Source organism: Molossus molossus, unplaced genomic scaffold, assembly GCF_014108415.1.
Source record: "Molossus molossus isolate mMolMol1 unplaced genomic scaffold, mMolMol1.p scaffold_m16_p_22, whole genome shotgun sequence".
Taxonomy (NCBI): domain Eukaryota; kingdom Metazoa; phylum Chordata; class Mammalia; order Chiroptera; family Molossidae; genus Molossus; species Molossus molossus.
In genome coordinates, this window is record NW_023425358.1 from 26327948 (window position 1) to 26348735 (window position 20788).

Consider the following 20788-nt stretch of genomic DNA (forward strand, 5'->3'; position numbering starts at 1 on the left):
GGGTGACTCCACCTACCGCCGGCCGCGCCACCGCTCAACCCCTATTTCCCATTGGTCCGTGGCTGTCGGCCCAGGGCGGGACACTCTCGCGAACTCGTTTTCCATTGGTTACCGGAAGGAGCTGGGCGGGGAATCCCCGTGACGACAGAGTTGCACAGATTGGCCTATGCGCTCTGATTGGCTGGGCGGAAGGGAGAGGCCGGGAATGGAGTCTGGGAGCGACTCGGGCTTAGGAGCTGAGTGGCTGCGGCGGCGGCGGCGGCAGGTCAGAGGCCGGGGTTGTGGGACCGGGATGCACGAGGTCCTAGCCGAGACCCAGGCCGACCCTAGGCCGGGCTCCCGGCTTCTCTGGCTGTTTCCCCAACTCTGAGCATCCGTCCCGAGGGGCCGGGACCTCGACTCTGACAGATGTGGTTTTGAGCCTCGGTTTCCCCTGCTAAGAAACGGGTCCGCGGTCGTACGTAGCGCATGGCGAGGTTCGGGTCTTATTATAGCGAGGTAATTAAGGCAGATAAAGCCTAGAATGGAGGGTGATTATGCATTATTTACAAAAATCTGACATGCGCACACCCGGAGACCCAGAAGTGACTTTCTAGGACTGACTCTTGCAGAGATCCTGACTTCAGTGTGCAAAAAGGGGCGTAATAGCCGTTTTCTGCAGCCTATTTATAGTTGTGATACATTGGAAGTAGCCTCAATACCCAGGAAAGAGTTCTTTCTGGTCCATGATTTCACTTCAGTCTTTGCCTTTAATAGTAGTACTAATAAAACCTGGAACCAAGAGCGGAGCCAGTAATAAGCAGCAACCGGGAATCCAGTCATTACAAATTGCCAGACACTGCTGAGTGTTTCTTTGCATCATTTAATTGAACCTTCCCCAAACCTCCTGAGGTTAGTACAGTTATTGCCCCCGTTTAACATGCGAGGAAACTGAGGTTCAAAGCCATTGAGTGAGTTAGGTAAGATGACCAGCAGGGAGTAGAAGATCTGGGGTTTGAACCCTGAGCTTTCTGATGTGTTTAGTTAACGAGTTAACTGCTACACTGCAGCTGCCTTTTTAAACTTATTTTTCTTTAATTCTAATAATGAGCTTGGACGAGGCATTTTATAAGTTCTCTAACATCTGGGGGCGGTCCATCCCCCGGCTTTCCATTTCAGGATTCCCAGGAGCCATGCTGTCAGAAGTCCTGTTGGTGTCCGCTCCCGGGAAAGTCATCCTTCATGGAGAGCATGCCGTGGTCCATGGCAAGGTAAACGGCCCCCAGAGCCTTCGAGGATTGGGCACCATTTCTCTCTGACACTAATCTTAAAAAAACTAAAAGGAAGCCTTGAGGCATAGCCTCATAGTAGATCAGAGAGGAGGTCAGTTTCTCCCCAGCCAAGCAAGGGAAAGACGGGTCTTATGCCCACCGAAGGGCTTCTCTGGCCCACTCAGTGAGATAACAAAAAGATGATACGTGTAACTCTGTGAGTGGAATAACATCACTTAAGCAGTGAGCTTCGGCGGAGAAGAAAAGAGGTTTGAGGATTGAATTCTGGGGCACGTCACCATTTAGAAGTCGGGAGGATGAGTAGGATCCAGCAAAGGAGTCTGAAACATGCATCATCTCATTTAACTCTTACAACTATCCCCTAGGATTAAACTTTTATTATCCTGTTTTACCAGTGTGGAAGCTGAGGCTCAGGAGAGGATTGGTAACTTGACCAAGGTCCCCTATGCCTTGGTAGAACTGGAAGGGAATCTAAGTGTGTCTGAAGCCAAAGCTTATGGTTTTCCACTGTCTGTCATTCTTTATGTTCTTAACTTACCCTTGAAAACATGGTGGTTGTGGGGAAGCCATTCTTTGGTGTTGCAAACCTCTGGAGTTTTGCGTGAGAAAGGCAAATATAAGTAGACATGAACTCCTAATTGATTGGTAGTGGTAGTGGTAGTGGTTGTGCCCAGGCTTAGTGGGAGGGTGTGCCAAGGGTGTGGGTAGAAGTGACCTGTGTACTCGTATTTGCTCTCTCCTCTTAGCGTGTTTTTGACATTGTCCCTATTTTCCCAAGATAGCAGCCATGCTTGTTGTCACCCACCCTCAGGCTAATTGGTTTTGCCCTTTGTTCTATAGGTAGCACTGGCTGTGGCCTTGAACTTGAGAACATATCTCCGGCTTCAACCCCACAGCAGTGGGAAAGTGGGCCTCAACTTACCAAACATTGGCATCAAAAGGGCCTGGGATGTGGCCAGGCTTCAGCTGCTGGACACGAACTTTCTGGGTAAGTGCAGGGAGGAAGAACCAGATGTGGGTAGAACCTGGGCCTTGAAGGGAGGGTGTAAGTCGAGGCTGGGCAGTTATTCTAAGCTGTTCTGAGAGAGCCAGAAGCCAGCCACTCTGGAGGTGTTTTCTCTCCGGACTCCATAAAGTTAGCCTCACTTAAGAGTTTTTTTTTAATTCAAAAGCAGAAAATGATGCACTAGCTAGATCTGTGTGGGCTGTTGTAGAGAGATCATCAGGACCTACTGTCGACTGCAGAAACACAAGTTACACGACAGCAGGTACAGTGTGATGAGGAGTGACACCGATTAAGTATCAGTGTGTATGTAAATGTATAGGAAAGGGCTGGGAAGATAGCCATCCAGTTGACAGTGGTGAGTAGTTACCTCTGGGAGATTCCTTAGATCCAGGAGTAGACAAATGGTGTTTTAACAAGGCGAATGTGTTGGTATTATGGATAATTAAAAATCACTGAAACAGACCAACAAACAGAAATCACTTAAAATTAAAGTAACTTATGCTTATTATTGGAAAATACAGTCAATACTGGAACATTGTGAGTAAAAGAAAAAAAAGGTCACCTATTATCACCACCCCTGATGACAACTCTTAAGCATTTTGGTGTTAATCCAACTGGGTTATTTTCTGTAGGTAGGTAGATTGATGAGATAGGCAGATAGCTTGTTTTGTAACTAAAATTGGACCAGGCCATATACACTCCTCAGAAGCATGTGGGTCTTTCTTCCGGACATTTACTGTCTTCCAGTAAATAAAGGCCTCCGTGCTGGTTTTTGAGAGCTGGGGGAATGTCGTGTCCACTCGTATGCAGGCAAGGTTTCTTCGTCTGCAGAGTCCCCACGTGCATCAGAGCAAGAGCATGCCTGCTGTCCTCCGTTGGCTGTATCCTCTCTGGACTGATGTCTTGTTGTTTAGAACAGCCAGAGTGGGGCAAGTGAGAACCCTCCAGGGCGTTATCCCAATCAGTCCATAGCAAGCCACTCAGCCACTCTCAAAGACTGGAGGGAGAGGGAGTAAGAGTTGAAAACCCCCATTTTCGAGCAATTAATTTCAACCTTAGTTCTATCTTCAGATCCTCTAGGGAGGTTTTTTTTCGTTATTGTTATTCTTGTTTGCAAGAATACAGATGGATTCCTGGCCCTCCCCCCTCCTGTTGAGAATCAGTAGTGGCAGGTAGTGGTGGTAGGGGACTGAGCATGTGTATTTTGAAAGGTGACCTCAGGGAAACCTCAGTCAAGAGCCACTGCTTTGGAGCACGCCTCAGAAACCAGCCATCCAGAGCAACCTGGACCTTGCTTTTCATGGTGCACCGGACCGTCCAGCCAGGTTGGAAATGTCCCGAGACCTGGCTGCTGCTTCTGTATGTCAGCAGCACGGAGAGAAGCAGCCAGGTGTGATGGGACATGTCTGAGACCACTTCTGGCTCCCTGAGTGAGCCTGGGCAGGTCACTCAATGCGTTGAACCGGAACTCTGTTGCCTGGGAGGGCTGCTGTGAGGATAGCAGGATCCGGGGGGCCTAGGTCTGTGATGCAGAGTGCAGTACATACATGAGGGCTTGTTAGTTATTCTCCAAGGAAACAAAGAGAATCTGAGCCTTTTGGACACTAAGATTCTATTTGATTGCAAAGATCAGCCTTTTTTTTTTTCTTTCAGTGTTCTTTGTACCAATAATAAACACAGTGACTATTTATTGGGTCTTTATGTGTGCCGGGCACAGAACTATGTATACTCGTGCTCCTAGAATTCTAGCCTTCTCTGGAAGTAGGTGGTATTATTCACCCCCACTTTATGGATGAGAACATTGAGGTTCAGGGGCCAAGTGGCTCAGGTCATGCAGCTTATCGGTGATATAGAAAGGATTCGGACCCAGATCTTTTTTTTATATATATATATAGAGATAGATAGATATAGATATATTTCTTTTTTTTATTGATTCCTTTTTTGTTAGAGAGAGAGGAAGGGAGAGAAATAGAAATATTGACGTGAGAGAGATACATCACTCAGCTGCTGCCTGCATGCCCCCCACTAGGGATCGAGCCCACAACCTGGGCGTGGGGCGTGTGCCCTGATGGGGAATCGAAGAGGGACCTCTCAGTCCACGGGGCAATGCTCAATCCACTGAGCCACACTGGTTGGGCCAGACGCAGCTCTTTCTAAAATCAAGGCCTGGGCTCTTAATGAACTATTCCGCCTCCATCAGAATTCTGAGATGTCTGGGCTCTCAGTAACCCTCTCCTTGGCTTGGCTGCCTTTAGTATATCATTAATTCAGTCAACATATAGCACTGAATATGTGCCCCATCCTGAGGTATCCTGACACAGGCACACCCAGCTCAGTTTCATGTCCAGACTCATGATTTGTAAAGGTAAGCTCGTCAGACTTGTTCTGCCTCTTCCGCCTCACAGATGAAGGCCCCAGCTTCTCACGCACACTTGAGGAGAAACTGCCGTCTGGCCTTTCTTTTTTTTTTTTTTTTTTTTAAATCCTCACCCGAGGACATTTTTCCATTTTTTGTTCAGATAGAGTGGAAGGGAGAGAGAGAGACATCGATGTGAAAGGGACACATCGAGTGGTTGCCACCTGTACGACCCAACCAGGGCTGGGGACAAACTGCAACCAAGGTACATGCCCTTAGCAGGAACCAAACCCGGGTCTCTCTGGACCACAGGCCTACGCTTTAACCGCTGAGCCAAACCGGCCAGGGCCGCCTGGCCTTTCTCTCCTGCCCCAGCAAATCTCTGTATTTCTTGTTCACTGGTTTTATTTCAGTGTCCTGTTCTCGCCAATTATATTTTGGGAGAGAGAAGTTTTTTAGGAGGAATGTAGTATTTATTGCCTTTGGTACTGGTTTTGTACAATGAAGGTCAAACCCAGGCCTTTGAATGCTTAACCTAGCATTCACTCTGTGTGTGTGTGTGTGTGTGTGTGTGTGTGTGTGTGTGTGTAGGGAGTGTTTTAAAACCACTAATTAAGCACTTACTGTGTGCCAGAAGCTGTGTTAAGGATTTTATGTGCTTTATTTTACTTTATTTCATGACAATCTTGTGAGAAGGTACTGTTGTTATTCCTGTTTACCAAGGGGGGAAACTGAGGTTAAGTCCCAGGCTCAAGGCCAGAAAGCCAGTCAGCTTCACAGTCAGGACCCAAACCCAGTGTGCCTGCCGCCAAAGCCTGAAGTCCACTGACGGACTCGGCTGCGGTGCTCGGATCGAGCATCCGCGTCTGCCCCGTTTCCAGTTGCCATGACCATGCAGTTCTTCGTGTTCTGTTGTCTCTCTCACTCATCTGTGTGTACTTGTTTGCTTGTGTGGCAGAGCAAGGCGACATCACACCAGAGAAAGTGGAGAAGCTGAAGGAGGTGGCGGGCTTCCCTGAGGACTGTGGCAACCACGAGCACCTGGCTGTGCTGGCCTTCCTTTACCTGTACCTGTCCATCTGCCGGAAGCAGAGGTGTGTGCCTGGCCTGGGGAAGGCGCTCTGGTTCAGCTCCTCCCGGAAAATGGGTGAGGGTTTCTCTAGTTTGGGCTGCTGGAGAAGGCACACGCTTACACCAGCCATCAGCTGCCTCGCCACGTGCCAGCCACCATGCTGGACACTTATGTATGGTCCGCTTTCCACCACAACCCTACGAGGGAGGCACTGTCTTCATTTTGTACGGGGAGAAACAGACTCAGAGAGATAAGGTCACTTAAGTCCATGCAGCTAGTTAGTAAATGGTAGAGCTGGGCATCAACTCAGTTCATCCTAACGCTCACCTTCTCAACCCCATACTGCCTCCTCTGCCCTCCTCCATTCAGCGGACCCCAAGCCAGACTCCGTCCTCGACACTGTGTGGCTTCTCCCACACCGTGTCAATAGAGCCACCCTTGTTCCACAGCCTACAGGCTCCGGGGAAACGCGGTGATGAGCAGAGGGAAGTCTGTATCCGCTTCGTACCTTATGACCAGAAATGGGTTACCTGCCCTTGGGGAAGCCAGCTCCTAGAGGGTGACAGTCCTGTTGAGGGGGTGTCACGTGGTGATAGAGAAGCATGGATTGAGAGTCAGACTGCATTGGTTCAAATCCCAGCATGGCACTCAGTGGCTTGCTTGAGGTTCTTTTTTTTTATCCTCACCTGAGGACATTTTTCCATTTTTATTCAGATAGAGCGGGAGGGGGAGAGAGAGGAAGAGAGAAAGAAACATCGATGTGAAAGGGACACTTCGAGTGCCTGCCACCCACACAACCCAACCAGGGCCGGGGACAAACGGCAACCGAAGTACATGCCCTTAGCGGGAACCGAACCCGGGTCTCTCTGGACCTCAGGCCGACGCTCTAACCGCTGAGCCAAGCCGGCCAGGGCTTGCTTGAGGTTCTTACCCATCCCCAGCCAGTTTTTCCATCTGTACAATAGTGTAGTAATAGTACCTACCTCATAGGGTTCTTGAGGTTAAATGAATTCATTTATCTAAGGGGCTTGACAGAGGGCCTGGCATGTTACTTGGTAAATGTTAGCCCCTATAAAAATAATCATCATTGTTATTTTCCTCAGAACAGTATTGGAGGATTGGAAATGTTGTACAGTTGGCCCTTGAACAACCTGGATTTGAACTGTGTGGGGCCACCTATATGTGGGTCCACTTATACATGGATATTTTTCAATAAATATACAGTTGGCCCTCGGTTTCACACCCGAGGATGCAAAAGGCAGACTTAATTTACACGCGGATTTTCAGCCGCTCAGGGGTCAGCGTCCCCACCCCTCTCATTGTTCAGGGGTCGTCTGTAGATGAAATGGGCCTAGTGTAGTATCTGGCACACAGTGAGTTATCACTCTGATTTTTTTGGTCCAGAACCCAAAGGGAAAGCCCCAGGGGGCAGCCCCTCACCGTGCAGCAGACGCAGCTTAGGGGCCCTGGGTGCCGGGCGCCGTGCTGAGGACACATCTGCAAATGTCTCAAGGCTGGGATGCTGGGATTTTCAGCTAGAAGGGGGCATGTCCCCTTCGGGATGGGAGGGCGTATTTCAGAGTCTCCTGATCTGGGTGGGGCGGTCATGTGTAGTTTGCAGAGGCAGGTTGAGGATGACCTCTGGGTGTCCGGGGGAAGCTTCCCAGTGGGAATGACACTGAGAAGGGTCTTGCAGGTTGGTAGGAATTTCCCTGGGGGAGAAAGAGGAGTGAAGCTTTCCTGGGCAGGGAGACCAGCCTGTGCTACGAGCAGGGCCAGCAAAGAGCCTCGCGTGTGTGGGGACAGGAAGGAGTTTAGAGGAATGGTTGGTGGGCCGTGAGGCGCTAAGAGCTCTTTTGGACAACGCAGCGGTTTAAAGGAATCTTGTGCCCACCCTTCGAGAGAGTCACGCTGTGCGCCCTGCTGTGTGTTTCAGTGCCCTGCCCAGCCTGGACATCACGGTGTGGTCGGAGCTGCCCACTAGCGCTGGCTTGGGCTCCAGTGCCGCCTACTCCACGTGTCTGGCAGCCGCCCTCCTGACCTTGTGCGAGGAGATCCCAAACCCGCTGAAGGACGGAGAGGCCACCAGCAGGTACTCACGGCCCTCGCCCTGCCCGTTATCCTTCCTTCCTTCCTTCCTGTGGGCTGTGACCTGAGCGTGGGTTCTCTCGCTAAAAGCTCACAACCACCCTGTGAGTTGAGAGGCGTCACTTGCCGCTTTACAGAAGAAGCCAAGGGACAGGGAGGCCAAACAGAGGCTGGCCCAGGCCACACAGCTAGTGATAGCAGAGTGGAATGTAAACCCAGGCATCCTGAGTCCAGAGCCTGAGCTATTCACCCCTGTGCTGAACCACTGTGGCTCCCCAAGCGCTACCCCTTGCCTCTTTTGGGTTCAAGTGCCCAGAAAGTACCTGAGCCCAGATGTAGAAGGCAGAGGGGTAGATGAGGCATTGGGCCACCTCTGCCACTGACTCACTGTGGGGCCGTGGCCAGGCCGCTGCACCCCTTGACGCCTCAGTGTCCTTTGTAAATGGTAATACTAATACCGAGGTGGGTGTTGCCAGGTCGTATCAGATGGTTATGGGAAAAATTATGATGTGCCAAGAAATAAGCACAGGAGGCGTGTCTGTCAGATGAGGGCATCTCCCGTCCTGCAGGTCCTTGAGCTTGTCTCCACAGGGGGAGTGTCGTCGGTGAGGCTCATCAGGACGGCTGCGGGTGGACGTTTCTGTGGCTTGGGGAATAGACCTTGAGAAACCACCTCAGCACAGAGGTGGTGCAGTTTACCCCGGGCCTTGTCCCGGGAGTTGTACCTATGACCTCAGAAGCCAGCTTGGCAGCTTCCGGTCGAGGCCTGTCCCTGACCTGTGGGGTTTGAGGGAGCCCTCCCAGTGGAGGGCCTTCAGTCCCAGCCACGTGGGGTCCATCTGGCCTGGTTGGTCTTTCAGGGTAGCCAGCAGAAGAGAAGGCCGCTCAGACCGTTCTGGCTGGCAGGCTGGACACAGCTGAGTGTGTCCTCCCAGAGCAGGGTCCCCATGCCCTCTGTGCCAAGTGCAGTGGCCCCCTTCATCCCCTCCCTGAGTTTGGCTCTGAATTGAGGTCTGCCCTGAAGACGCTGGGGTTTTCTGTTTCCCCAGACCCTGTGGGCTGCCTGTTAGTGTTCTGTCACTGCCAGTAATTCCTCTTCTGAGACATGGAGGTTAAAATATAGTTGAAGTCAAACTGAGCCCAAAGATTGCTTTGGCCCTCGTGGCCGCAGTAGATCTGGGGGCTGTTGATGTCATAGCTCTGTCCGCATTTCCCAGAGTCACACTGATGGGTCCTGTGTGTGGAGAGGAGGCGGGGGGGTTGGATAGCAGCGGCTCCTTGTCGGGAGAATCCCCAGGAAATGAGAGCCTGCTCCTGTAGGTACCAGGAAGGGTTTTCAGGAATTTCAGTAAGGTCTGCCTGCTAACTCACTTTGTGGCCTTGGGCAACCCCCTTTTTGCTCCGGGGCTCTGTTTCCTTACCTAAAAGTGCAGGGCAGCTCTATATGATCTCTTGGGGGGGGTCCTGGGGGGGACATTTGGTGATCCTGTGGTAAGATGGTGAATCAGAGGCTTCAAGACGGCTGCTCATTACTGCGTGCTAATCACTGACTGTAACCCAGATCAGTGAAGGCCTGGTTGCCCGGGACCCCTGAATAGACACCTACCCACAGGCCAGTAGCTTAGAAAGCAAAGTGTGACTTGTGTGTGTTGTGTGTCTGTGTCTGTGTGTGTATCGGGGCTTTTTCAGGCTGCTTTCTTCCCGCCGGTTCCCCGCCCCACCCACACATGTCCAAAGTAGAAGGTCCTGGAATGCGATCTCCTGGTTGGGAATCTGAGCCCCCTGAAGAGAAAACTGTATACAGAGCGGGGGGAAGGACTGGCATCCGTTGAGAGGCTCAGGCCGAGGGCAGGATCAGCTGCCTCCTCCCCTTTCCCCTCACTCACGCTCTGTTCCTGGAAGGAGCCAGCTCTTGTCCATTTCCAGGCACCGCGCAGGCCGCGCAGCCTCAAGCTGGGATGCTCTCCCCCACGTCTTGCCTCGCTGACCCTCCTTGGCCCGCAGCCCTCCCTCCCTTTCAGAAGGGGGTCCACTCCTGCCTACTGCACTTCCTGGGGTTGTAGTTAAATACTGATTGTTTACTGACACCCACTCTCTCCATTAGACGCCAGGCTTGAAGCAGTCAGGGGTGCGTCTGCCTCAGTTCCTGCCGTGAGCTTAGTTGTGGGCACCCGGAGGCGCTCAGTACTGAACGAGCGAGTGAGCACGTCTCACTGCACCATGAACGTGGCTAGTCAAGAGCTGCGACTCCTGTCCGGAGACGTGGTTCTGATCGTAGCAGTGAGCAGCACTGCGATCTCGGGGATGCCGTTTTCCCCATCTGGGCCTCGTGTCCTCTTCTGGAAGAAGGGACAGTAATTGTTCCTTCCCTGTAGGGTTACTGTGGGGATGCAGGAGACGGCCCATTTGACACTTGGTCCTCACTAGCCTTGGGCGGTGCTGACTTGTTACTAGTCATAGCCCCACAACCACCACGTGAGTAGCAGGCCCCTAATGTCCTCCGAGCAGGTGATTGACTTGCCCAAGACTCCACAGCAGGTGAGGGTTGAATTGGGTTTAGAGTGAATCCATGAGTTGTGATCCCAGGTGGCCTTTGTTTTTGAGCATATACTATATCTCCCAGGCATTTTACAAAGCATTTACATGTCCTTTCCATCTCACAATGTCTTCTGTGAGGTTGATACTGTTGCCCCTGTTTTACAGATAAGAAAACTGAGGCCCCGGTGGGAAGGAGTTTGCTGGGGGGTGCCCACTGGGTCAGCAGCAGGATGGGGTTCAGACCAGGCTCCCTGCTTCATCCATAGCTCTGCCACGGAGCGCCCCCCACTCTCAGAGGCTGCCAAGCCGCTGTTGCCTTCTGTGGTTTGACAGGGAAGGGAATCAATGGGAAGAAACACGCTGAGAGAGAAGGCTGGGGAGTGGGGCTAATCACTGGTCCTCGTTGGATCCATGCGTGCGCGGGGCCTGTTCAGTTCACGTGTCAACGGGCTGACACCTTCCGAGGAAGGCGGTGTGGCTGCACGCTTGGGAGAGATCCAGAGGTGGCCGGTGCGACCTGGCTCACCAGGCGCGGCTGGAATCTGAATCCGTAACAGTTGCGCTTTGGGCCCGTGGGCAGGGCTTTGGGAAAGTCATCCTTCTGCCCGCTCTTCAGGCAGGCTGGGTTCAGGAGCTGGCGCTTTTGTGAGGGTCTGTTATTCCCATAGCCACCGCTGCCGCTTGCGGACGCCTTGCCAGGCACCCAGTGCGCCCGGACTGGCCCCTGGAGAGGACGGAGCTACCATTCTGCAGCTGAGGGCAGTGAGGCCCAGAGGGTCGGGTAGTGGGCCCGGTCACTCAGCCAGGAGGAGGCACGTAGGACGGTGTGAGCCCAGAGCTGGGCCCTCTCCAGCGTGCCAGGCCAGAGGGCTCCCGAGGGAAGGGAAGGTATGGTGTGTGCTGTAGCTGGAGAGGTTCGAGCGGTTCTCTTCTTTCTGAGGTCGAGAGCCCGAGCCCTTTGCCTCTGGTCTCCGCCAAGCCCAGCCCGTGGCCCTTGGGTCTGCTGCCCGTGGAGACCCCAGGCCCCCACTCAGCACTACGGTAAAGATGAATTTCTGGGTCTTCTTTAGGTGGACATCGGAGGATTTGGAATTAATTAACAAGTGGGCCTTCCAGGGGGAGAGGGTGATTCACGGGAACCCCTCCGGAGTGGACAACGCTGTCAGCACCTGGGGTAGGTGTTGCCTCGGCCTTCTTGTCTTTATTTTTATCATTTTTGAGATTCTTATGACAATCGTAGATGCGCAGGGTCTGTTGGTTTGGGATGAACAGAATCAGTGGGTTCTGAAAAAAATAGTCTTTTCCTGTTTCGAAAGGAATGGGAGAAATCTCAGCCTCACACCTCCTGAATGCAGATCTCTAGGGCTGGGCCTGGGCCTGGGCCGCTGCGGTTCCACTGATGTCCCCAGGGGAGTGCGAAGTCACTGCCACAGAACCATAGCTATGGGGTTTGCAGACCACATGAGCTGAGTTGCCCTCTGGGGAGGACGCCTGTGGGACCTAGACACAGTCCTGGGTCCCACCTTCAGCACGTCTCACCACGAGAGCTGTCAGAGTGGAGCTGGGCAGCCTGGAGGGAAGGGAGTGACCCTGGAGCCCAGGGCCTGGCAAGAGCTGCCTGGCAGAGGGAGCATGGTGCACCTTCCTGCCTCCTGAGCCTTTTAGCCGAAGCCGAAATGATGGTTGTAGTATTGAATCTGTTCCCTGGATGGGGCAAAACAAACCTACCCCCAAATCCAACTTATCTCCCAAGAGGCAAAGATGCGCTTTTCTGACCCTCTGGTTTTTCTCTAGGAGGAGCTCTCAGATACCAACAAGGAAAGATTTCATCCTTAAAGAGGTAATCCCGGTCCATGCAGCGGAGGAGCTCTGTGTCTTTGTCATGTAGCACGGGGGCGGGTGGCCCTGGCTCTCCCCTCCCTCGGGTGGCCCTCACCGGCCATCACCATGAGAACGCCCCGCCCTTTCCTTCCCCGCGGCAGCTCTTCACCTGCCTGGAGATTAGAGGGAAAGTCACGCATGGCTGTGCCATCACTTCCAGGATGTGCTGCTCATTTAGTTATTCATTCGCTCAGCAAACAAGAATTGATACCGTCTGTGTTCCTGATGACACTGTACTGGGAACTAGGGAAATGAAGATGAATCTGGGACACCGTTTCGGGCGGACAGGGACAGACATGTACACAAAAGCCACCACAAGTCAACGTGGAAGGCCGGCAAGGCAGAGCCAGGACAGGAGCAAGAGGCCAGCTTGTGAGAGGCTTAGAACAGAGGTGACGTTGGGCAACTTGCAGCTTGTTTTGTATGTTTCCTTATACCGTCCCTCTGGAGTCACTGGAATCGCAAACATGCACGTTGCATTTCGACTCCCTCTGTTCTGTGTGCACTCCGGGCAGATGTCAGAAGCAGGGCATGCAGCATGGGGCAGGCAGGAGCTGGTGCCCTTCGGCTGTTCCCTGAGCCGACTTCTATCAAGTCAGGTGGCGGTGATTGTCCCAGGACACTTGGCTGCTTCACTGGGCCTTTTCCCAGCTGTGAGGGTCCCAGGGCTGTCTTCTCTGTGGATGGGCAGCAGGTCCCGGACCCCTGCCATCGCCAGCTGGGCCTTTCCATTAGTGGCTCAGTGACCTGGGGTGACATGGGGCTGCTCTCCTGCGCCTCTGGGATCTGCCTGTCCCAGCTGTGTCAACTTCCGGGAGCCAGGCCCCCCTTTCTGAGGCTCCGCATCAGGGATTCTTAACCTCGCACTGTTGACATCTGGGCGGGATAGTTCTAGTGGAGCTTTCCTGCGCAGTGTAGGGTGCTGAGCAGTGTCCCTGGGCTCGACCCGCTAGATGCCAGCAGCACCTCCCCCATCTCCCAGTCCCAAAATATTTCCTGGCATTGCCACATGTCCCCTGGAGGGCAAACCCCCCTGGGTAAACATCTCTGCTGTACACAGAGGAGGAAGCAGGGCCATTTGGGAGCGGGGAACAGCTCTCTGGCTGCTTGTGGAATCTTAGCAATGGAGCCTCAGGGCCCGGGTGGGGGAGGGGAAGGGGCTGCTGGGTATACTGAATCTGTGTGCAGTACTGAATCGGTGTGCAGTGAGAGCAGGAGCCAGAGAGGATTCCGAGATGTCTGGGCCCAGGCCCACCCTCAGGGCTCACAGTCTGTCAGAGGAGGCAATCAGGACTGTAATCTTTAGAACAAAGGCACCCAAAGGGTTCTCGCTCTGCTGCGGATGACAGTGAGGAGCGTCAGAAGTCAGGCTGCAGATGCAGGGTCCCTTCATGAAGGCAGTGGCATTTCATACGCTCAGTGTTTTCCTGGGAGCCAGTGAGATCCTAAGTACTGAACTAGGCCCCAGGGACAGAAAACCAATTAAGACTGGGCCTGTGCAGGTGCACAGTCTACCGGGGGGAATCAGGAGGTGAGGGATGGAGTGTTTCTAAGGCAGGAGAGGCCCAAGGCGTGCTCAGGGGCCCGTCGGTGGTGGTGTGGTGGATAGAGGCCCTTCGGTCCACAGGCCTGGGTGTGAGCCCAGCTCTGCCACTTGCTAGCAAGGTGCCCTTGGCTGAGTCATATCTTCTGAGGCCTTCATCTCCTCATACATACAGTGGATTCTGGGCATGAAATCAGAAAACAGTATCTGTGAAGTTCTCAGCTCTTTGCTGACCAAATTTATCCAATCATTCCACAAATGATAATTGAGCAACTATGGGGTGCTGGGGCCTTAGCAGGGAACGAGAGGTCCTGCCTTCGTGGAACTCTGTCCTTTACAACATTTGGTGAGGGGAGACAACCAGCCAAAGCATTCCTCTTTAAGAGCATGTCGGGCAGCCCTGGGCACCTTCCGGAAACAGAAAGCAGGACGAGGGGCTCAAGGTGAAGGAGGGAGCTGGTTGGATGAGAGGATCAGTGGATGATCAGTATCCCAGTAGATGCCGGAATGAAATACAAGAGTGAGTCACGGAGCTATGGAGGATGGAGGCGGACCCCTGGCAGAGGAAACGCGAGTGCAAAGGCTCTGAGGCAGGACGGAGTGTGCCTGGGTGTTGAGGAGCAGGCAGGAGGCCAGGGAGGCTGAGTGGAGTGAGCAGCCAGGGAGAGCAGAGGAGAGATGAAGCGAAGCGGGAGAGGTGGCCAGGCCAAGTGCCCACAAGCACTTCCAGGGCAAAGCCCCCAGTGGCCGTCACGCGGTTTCCCAGGAGCCCTGAGTTTCGTGGGGCTGGTAGAAGGCCCATGCGTGGAGGACTTACAAAGAAAGATGAAGAGGCAGTACCCAAACCCCTCCTGACCTTCGACCTTCACTGCTGGCTGCGGGGCGCTGTGGTGAGCAGATGGCAGATTCTCTGAGAAGCAGAGAGGCCAGACCACATTAATCCCACCGATGGCTTAAAGAGGAGCCCCTTTGCCTCCAGCCACGCATGGTGCTTCTCCGTAAAAAAATGCATTGTTTGTGAAGTGGATCAAGAGGCGGCCTCCCAGAACGCTGCCCTTTTGAGGAACGGCTTGTCTTTAAAGGGAAGAGAAAAGCCAAATAGAATGTTCATCTTTTGTAAAGTTAAAAAAAAGAAAGAAAGAAAAAAAAAGCGCCGGCCTCCAAGGCTGAGAATCGATATTAATTTCATGGGCTTATGGGCGGTGAGATCAAGCAGGTTTCTGGCAGCCTTTTCCAGCCCTATTGTATTTTACAATCTTGAGCTGTGAAAAGAAAAGGGAATAAAGGTATCAAGGGATCTGCCTGTCTCCAGCTGTCTCGGGCCAGGCGCATCCACATTCTCCAGCCTCTGTCCCCGGCCAGCGGTGCTCTGAAAGGCAGGTTGGGAGGGTAAGAAATGAGCGCTTGAGTCCTCAAAGACAGCTGAGCACAAGGACAATTGGGATTGTGGCTTTAGGAGGGATTATAAAGCTCAGGGCAGCTGAAGACACAGTGTCACGCCGGAGAGCCAGCTTACTGGGACCGCCCTCACCCGGGGCAGCCAGGGGGGAGCATCTGGTTTCGGAGCAGGGCAAGAGTGGGCTCAGCATGCTGGGAACCGACTCTGCAGGCCGGCCTCTCTCAAACTCCCGTACTGACCAACCCGGCCAATGGGCGTCTTCCCTCCCTGCACGCCTCCTGTGCGGTCCATCCTGGGACCTGCTGCTTTTTCTTCTTAAATGTCCAGCACCCTTCACTCCAGCTCCCTGGAGTGGAAGTCGAATGAATGGATGAGTGATGAGCCAAGGGAAGTGTCCGTCTGTCCGGGGGCTGAAGCGAAGATGCAGCTGTGGTTGGTTCCAAGCGCACAGGGCTGGACGTCAGGAGCCTGTGCTTCCTCTGACCCGTGTCCAGCCTGCTGTTGCCTCCCTGTGTGTGGGGAGGAGGATGGAGTCCAGTATTGCCCCCAGTCCTGACCCTGCACCTCCGTCCTGAGCTCACTGTGGACCCTCTGTACCCTGCAGGCCACCGGTTCTGAAGATCCTACTGACCAACACCAAAGTCCCTCGTAGCACCAAGGCTCTTGTGCTGGGCGTCAGGAACAGACTGCTCAAGGTGCTTCTTGTCCACCCCTGGGCAGGTGTCGGGCAAGGTCACAACAGTCACAGTCATGTGTCAAGAGTTGTGCCTCTGCCTCATGGGTTAATAGAAGGGTGGGATGGAGTTGGGGTCTTGGGGAGGCAGTTTTGGCAGGAAAGGAGGTGCTGTCTGTTCACACTCCAGCTGGGAGGTGGGACAGGGGTCGCCCACTGTGCTGGCTGGCAGTGCGGATCCCCCCCAGATACGGGGCATCTAGGCAAGGCAGAGACCAGGCTGTAAGGAGAGGAGGGTTCCTCGGAGGGTAGGGGTAGGCAATGGGGACACCTCTCCCTCACCCTTACCGGAGCAGCTGTCCAGTGCCAACTTGCCCCCAGGCTCACATGCCCTTCCTTCCTTCCTTTCCCTCCAGTTCCCAGAGATCGTGGCCCCCCTCCTGACCTCCATAGACGCCATTTCCCTGGAGTGCGAGCGAGTGCTGAGAGAGATGGTGGCAGCGACCCCGGCCCCAGAGCACTACCTCGTGCTGGAAGTAAGCACCTGTCTGCAGGATCCGGGTCGCTCACCCACACCCTGTCTAAGGCAGGGGCTCCCCAGTCTGAGTGCGCTCAGAACCCCCGGGGCAGGCCTAGACCAGGGTCCTGTGTGCGCACATGGGAGCACGTGTGCCTTTGAAGCCTCTTCCCAGGGGGTTGGCCTATGAGACTAGGCTGAGGGCAGTGGCTGCTACGGGCCAGACGTGACGGGCTAGGATTACGGAAGGTGCACCGGGCTACTTCTCACTATCTCCCATGGGTCCAGGAGAGACTTCTTACCTGGCTACCTCTTTCCTGCTATTTTTGCCAACTGCATTCATTCATTCAGTAACTATCACCTGTATGCTTTGGATCAGACTTAGTCTAACATTGTTCTTTCATCTGTTACCCCAGCCCATAACCCTTTGCGTAATTCTAGTACAGAGGTTGAGACCTCGTGCTTGGGATTTAATCAGGCTCGGGTCTGAATCCTGGCCCCACCCCCTGCCGTGTCTTAAGAATGCAGTGAGGTCTCATGGGTGATGCACAAGGACAATGCCGGATGAGCCACGAGCTCAGTAAGCCAAGGGCCTGGGCTCATCCTCAGACGTGGTCCATCTGGCCTGGGGTCTGCGGGCTGGCATTAAAGGCCATCTGGCTTCCCTGGAAGAATCACAGCGTCAGGCAGCCCCAGCCGTCGTGGCTGTGCAGCAGCAATCAGCTGGAGGTGCAGATGGGACCCCCTGTGGTGCCCACTTCTCCACAGTCCCCACTGCTCCCTAAGTATTGCCCAGTCTTTGCCTGGTGCCTCTCTGTCCTGTAAGCATTTGAGTCGGAAGCCCCTGGAATGACTGGAACCTGCTACTCTATTCGACTTTTCAGAAATGACTTCTCATTTGATTCCTACAACAACCTACCTAGGAAGAATATTGTCCCCATTTTAAAGGTATAAAAACCGAGGCCTGAAGGGAGCAACTTTCTCCAAGGTGTTCCAGCTAGTCAGTGGCTGAGCCAGGGGTCAGACTGACTGACTGACTTCTTCAGTCAACAAATCTTTAATGAGCACAAGGACACGACCTAATTACTGTGCTCTGCCCTCGTTCCCCCAGCCTTGGCCTGGCTGGCTCTCAACGCCTTTCACGTGGTAAGGAGGGAACACAGTCCTCCTGAGTAGGAAATTAATAATGATAGAGTACTGCCTAAAATACACCCGTTGAGCCCCTGGAGAATGCCCCAGAACAGCACGTTGATTATACATTGTGTATATTTTTGGCTGTGGCAGCCGCTGAAACGTGTAGCTCGACTCCCGGACAGCTTTGCGCTCAAACCAGCGAGCTGTTCTCCTGTGTCACAGCCTGTCATCCCGTCCTTGACAGATTTTGGATCAGAATGTGACAGGTGTCTGGAACCTGCCTCGGCAACGTGACGCCTGGTGCTCAGGCGCAGAGAGGGGCCCCTGGAAGGTTCCCCTCACATCCTGCTCTCGGGCCCAGGGAAAGGCACCCAGGGCTGTCACGGGGCCATCACACCTGTCTGCTGCTTTGTCAGAAGTGCTGGGGCATGCGAGGCGGGCTGCGGGGGAGGGCTGACCCCACCCCGCCGGACAGGCCCGGGCAGGAGAAGCAGGTGGGTCTCCACAGACGCTGGTGTTCGGCAGGTTAAATGGCACATGGGTGTTCCTGGCACCCTGGAGCAGAGCCGGGAGCCCAAGCCACGCGCTGCGAGTGGGCGCCAGCAGGAACATGAGGGCGCTTTCCAAGGCAGGGTAGGCATGAGCTTCGTGTCGGGCAGATCTGGCTTCTGGTGCCAGCTCGGTGCCTTACTAGCTCCGTGACCTTAGGCAAGTCACGTTGCTCTCTGAGCCTCAGTTTGCTCCTCTGTAAAGTGGGGATGATGGTACTGAAACAATAAAAGTACTAATGGCTGCTGATGAGCACTGACCTCGTACCAGGTGTCATGGGGAAGACTCACCTCATTTTATCCTCACGGTGATGGGACAGGTCCTCTCCCCACCCCTGTGTTAGAAGGCAGACTGAGGCTCGGAGTGAAAGACCACGCCCAAGGCCACGTGATCGTGAAGGGGCAGAGCTGGCACTGAAACCCCGGCCCGCCTGACTCCAGCTCCCACATTCTAACTTCCCAGAGCTGGGTGCTCATCCCTAGAGCCCCAGCATCCAGCACGGTGCCCAGCACACTGTGTATTTGTCAGACCCTCGTGGAGTAAATGAAATGTCAATGCAGGATGCCTGGGCAGTGGTAGCTGTTAGTTTTGTTATTTCTTCAACCTGCATCTCATTTGATCCTCAGAAGAGAAGGGATTTTAGTATGCAGAGTCAAAGAAATCTGAACTTTTTCCCCCCCGCCCCATGTGTGATCTTGCTGGAACTGCAAACCAGGTTTTATTCTGAATATCGGTACCTGAGGCAGCTATCGGATGGATTGTTACTTGAGACTTCTATAAATGACAAAAGTCCATCTCGACTAGGCTTTAGCAGAAAAGGAATCTTTTGGCTTATAACTGAGAACACCAGAGGGAGCACCTTCAGGCATAGCTGGATCCAGGGGCCTAAACAACCAAGTCGGAAATCTCTGTCTTCCTTGTAATTTCTGACCATGTGCAGGGTAGGTAACTCTGGTGGCCTACCTCTGAAGTCAACCAGTTTAAGCTGTTCCAGTGGAAAGAGGCAGAGAAAACCTTGGGAGGGCGCTGATTGGCCCACATGCCTCTCCCTGACCAATCACCATGGCCAGAGGCGTCTGTGGCCAGGCCTGGGACATGTGTTCATTACCAGCTCCATCCCAGCCCCACTGAAAGTCCTGCAGGAAGGAGAGACTCTTTTTACTAGCAGAGGGACTGTGTGCTGGGTAGTCAAAGCTATTTGCTGTCCCAAACCAGTGTCCTATCAGATGGACAGGGTGGGCACAGACCCCACCCTCAGGCCAAATGGGAACAGACCGAATCTTCTTCTCCAGGAGCTCATCGATATGAACCAGCACCATCTGAATGCCCTCGGTGTGGGCCACTCCTCACTGGACCAGCTCTGCCAGGTGACCATGGCCCGTGGACTGCACAGTAAACTCACTGGCGCTGGTGGCGGTGGCTGTGGCATCACACTCCTCAGGCCAGGTACCCAAGGGGCTGGCGGGCAGGGTTCATACAAAGGTTCGACCGGGGCGTTCCCCTTGGGGGGAGGAAGAGGCCTGTAAACAAGTCTCAGCTCTGCTGTGTGGCCTTGGGCAAGTTAATTAACCTCTCTGGGCCTCTGTTGTCACATTGGTCAACTAAGTATGCTAATCTCTAGTTTATAAGATTCCATGAGAAAAAAATGCATTTAGAAAGCCTGGCATAGGGCTGGGCTCACATTGCAAATGCTGTTTCTTCCATCTTACCTGTCAAGCCTCGCACAAGCTTGAGAAATAACCGGGATGTTGTCACCACTCACCACTGTCACCTCTTCATGTGGCTGGTATGGCAACTGGCCTTGCTACAGACAAAGGGGTTCCTTTCCCCTTTGTCTTTGGGGAAAGAGCAAGGCAGAGTAAGGGGCTTACAGAAGCCCTTGTGCTGGTGACCAGGGCCGGCAAGGGGCTCTTGGTGGAGGTTAGTCACCAACACACCACACTGCCCTCAGGACCTGCAGCTCATGCTCCCACCCGCCTGCATTTCCATCTGCTCTTTGCCAGCTCCTTTGGTCTCCTTTCTCTCCATCTCCCCTCTGTGTCTCCTTTCTTTTTGGCCCTGCCTGTCCCCTTAGCTTTATAGTAAGCCCACAGTGACTCTTGAGTAGGTATTTATTAGCCCTCTTACCAGAGGAGGAGAAATAGCTCAGAGAGAAGTCACTCGTCTGAGGCTCCACATCTGATACATGACAAGGCCAGGTCTCTGACTCGAAAGCCCACCTCTTTCTTGAAGGGGGCAGATATTGTCCAAGGGGGCAGGTGGTTGTCAGAGGTGACCTGTTGCTTTCCCTCCCCCCCAGATCTGGAGGGGCCAGAGGTGGAGGCCACGAAGCAGGCGCTGATCAGCTGTGGGTTTGACTGTTGGGAAACCAGCATTGGTGCCCCCGGCATCTCCATCCACTCAGCTGCCTCCCTGGACGCGCCCACCCGTCAAGCCCTGGAGGGCCTCTGAGATGGGCCCATGCTGCGCAGCCCTGCCAAGAAGGCCCTTCCGGGACTCTGCTGTGGGCTGGAGTTGGCCTCTGCTCAGCCTCCGACGCTGACAGAGAGGCCCTCAGCCCCCTGTGACGTCCCCTCCGCGGACTGAGCCACTGCAGTGGGACCTGGAACCTGCAAAGGGCTGGGCTGCCCGGAAGACGTGGTCTGCGTCCTGCGTCCTGCGTTCCGGAGCCGACTAGGCAGGGGCTGTGCACGGTCCTCTGAGGCTGCAGACCTGAGACGGGAGGTGCTCTCTCTTGTCCTCCCCGAGACTCCCTCAGATG

At 53.9% G+C, this 20788-nt stretch overlaps 1 protein-coding gene across 1 annotated transcript; it reads left to right on the plus strand.

Annotated features, from left to right (window-relative positions):
• The first annotated feature begins 202 nt into the window (after positions 1-202).
• On the plus strand, positions 203-20548 carry MVK (mevalonate kinase). Its single transcript, XM_036276969.1, has 11 exons — positions 203-265; positions 1159-1250; positions 2112-2259; positions 5592-5727; positions 7642-7797; positions 11402-11505; positions 12126-12171; positions 15759-15849; positions 16244-16363; positions 19320-19473; positions 20327-20548. The coding sequence occupies exons 2-11, from the start codon at positions 1173-1175 to the stop codon at positions 20476-20478; spliced, it is 1185 nt and encodes a 394-aa protein (XP_036132862.1). The 5' UTR covers positions 203-265; positions 1159-1172; the 3' UTR covers positions 20479-20548.
• Positions 20549-20788: the final 240 nt, after the last annotated feature.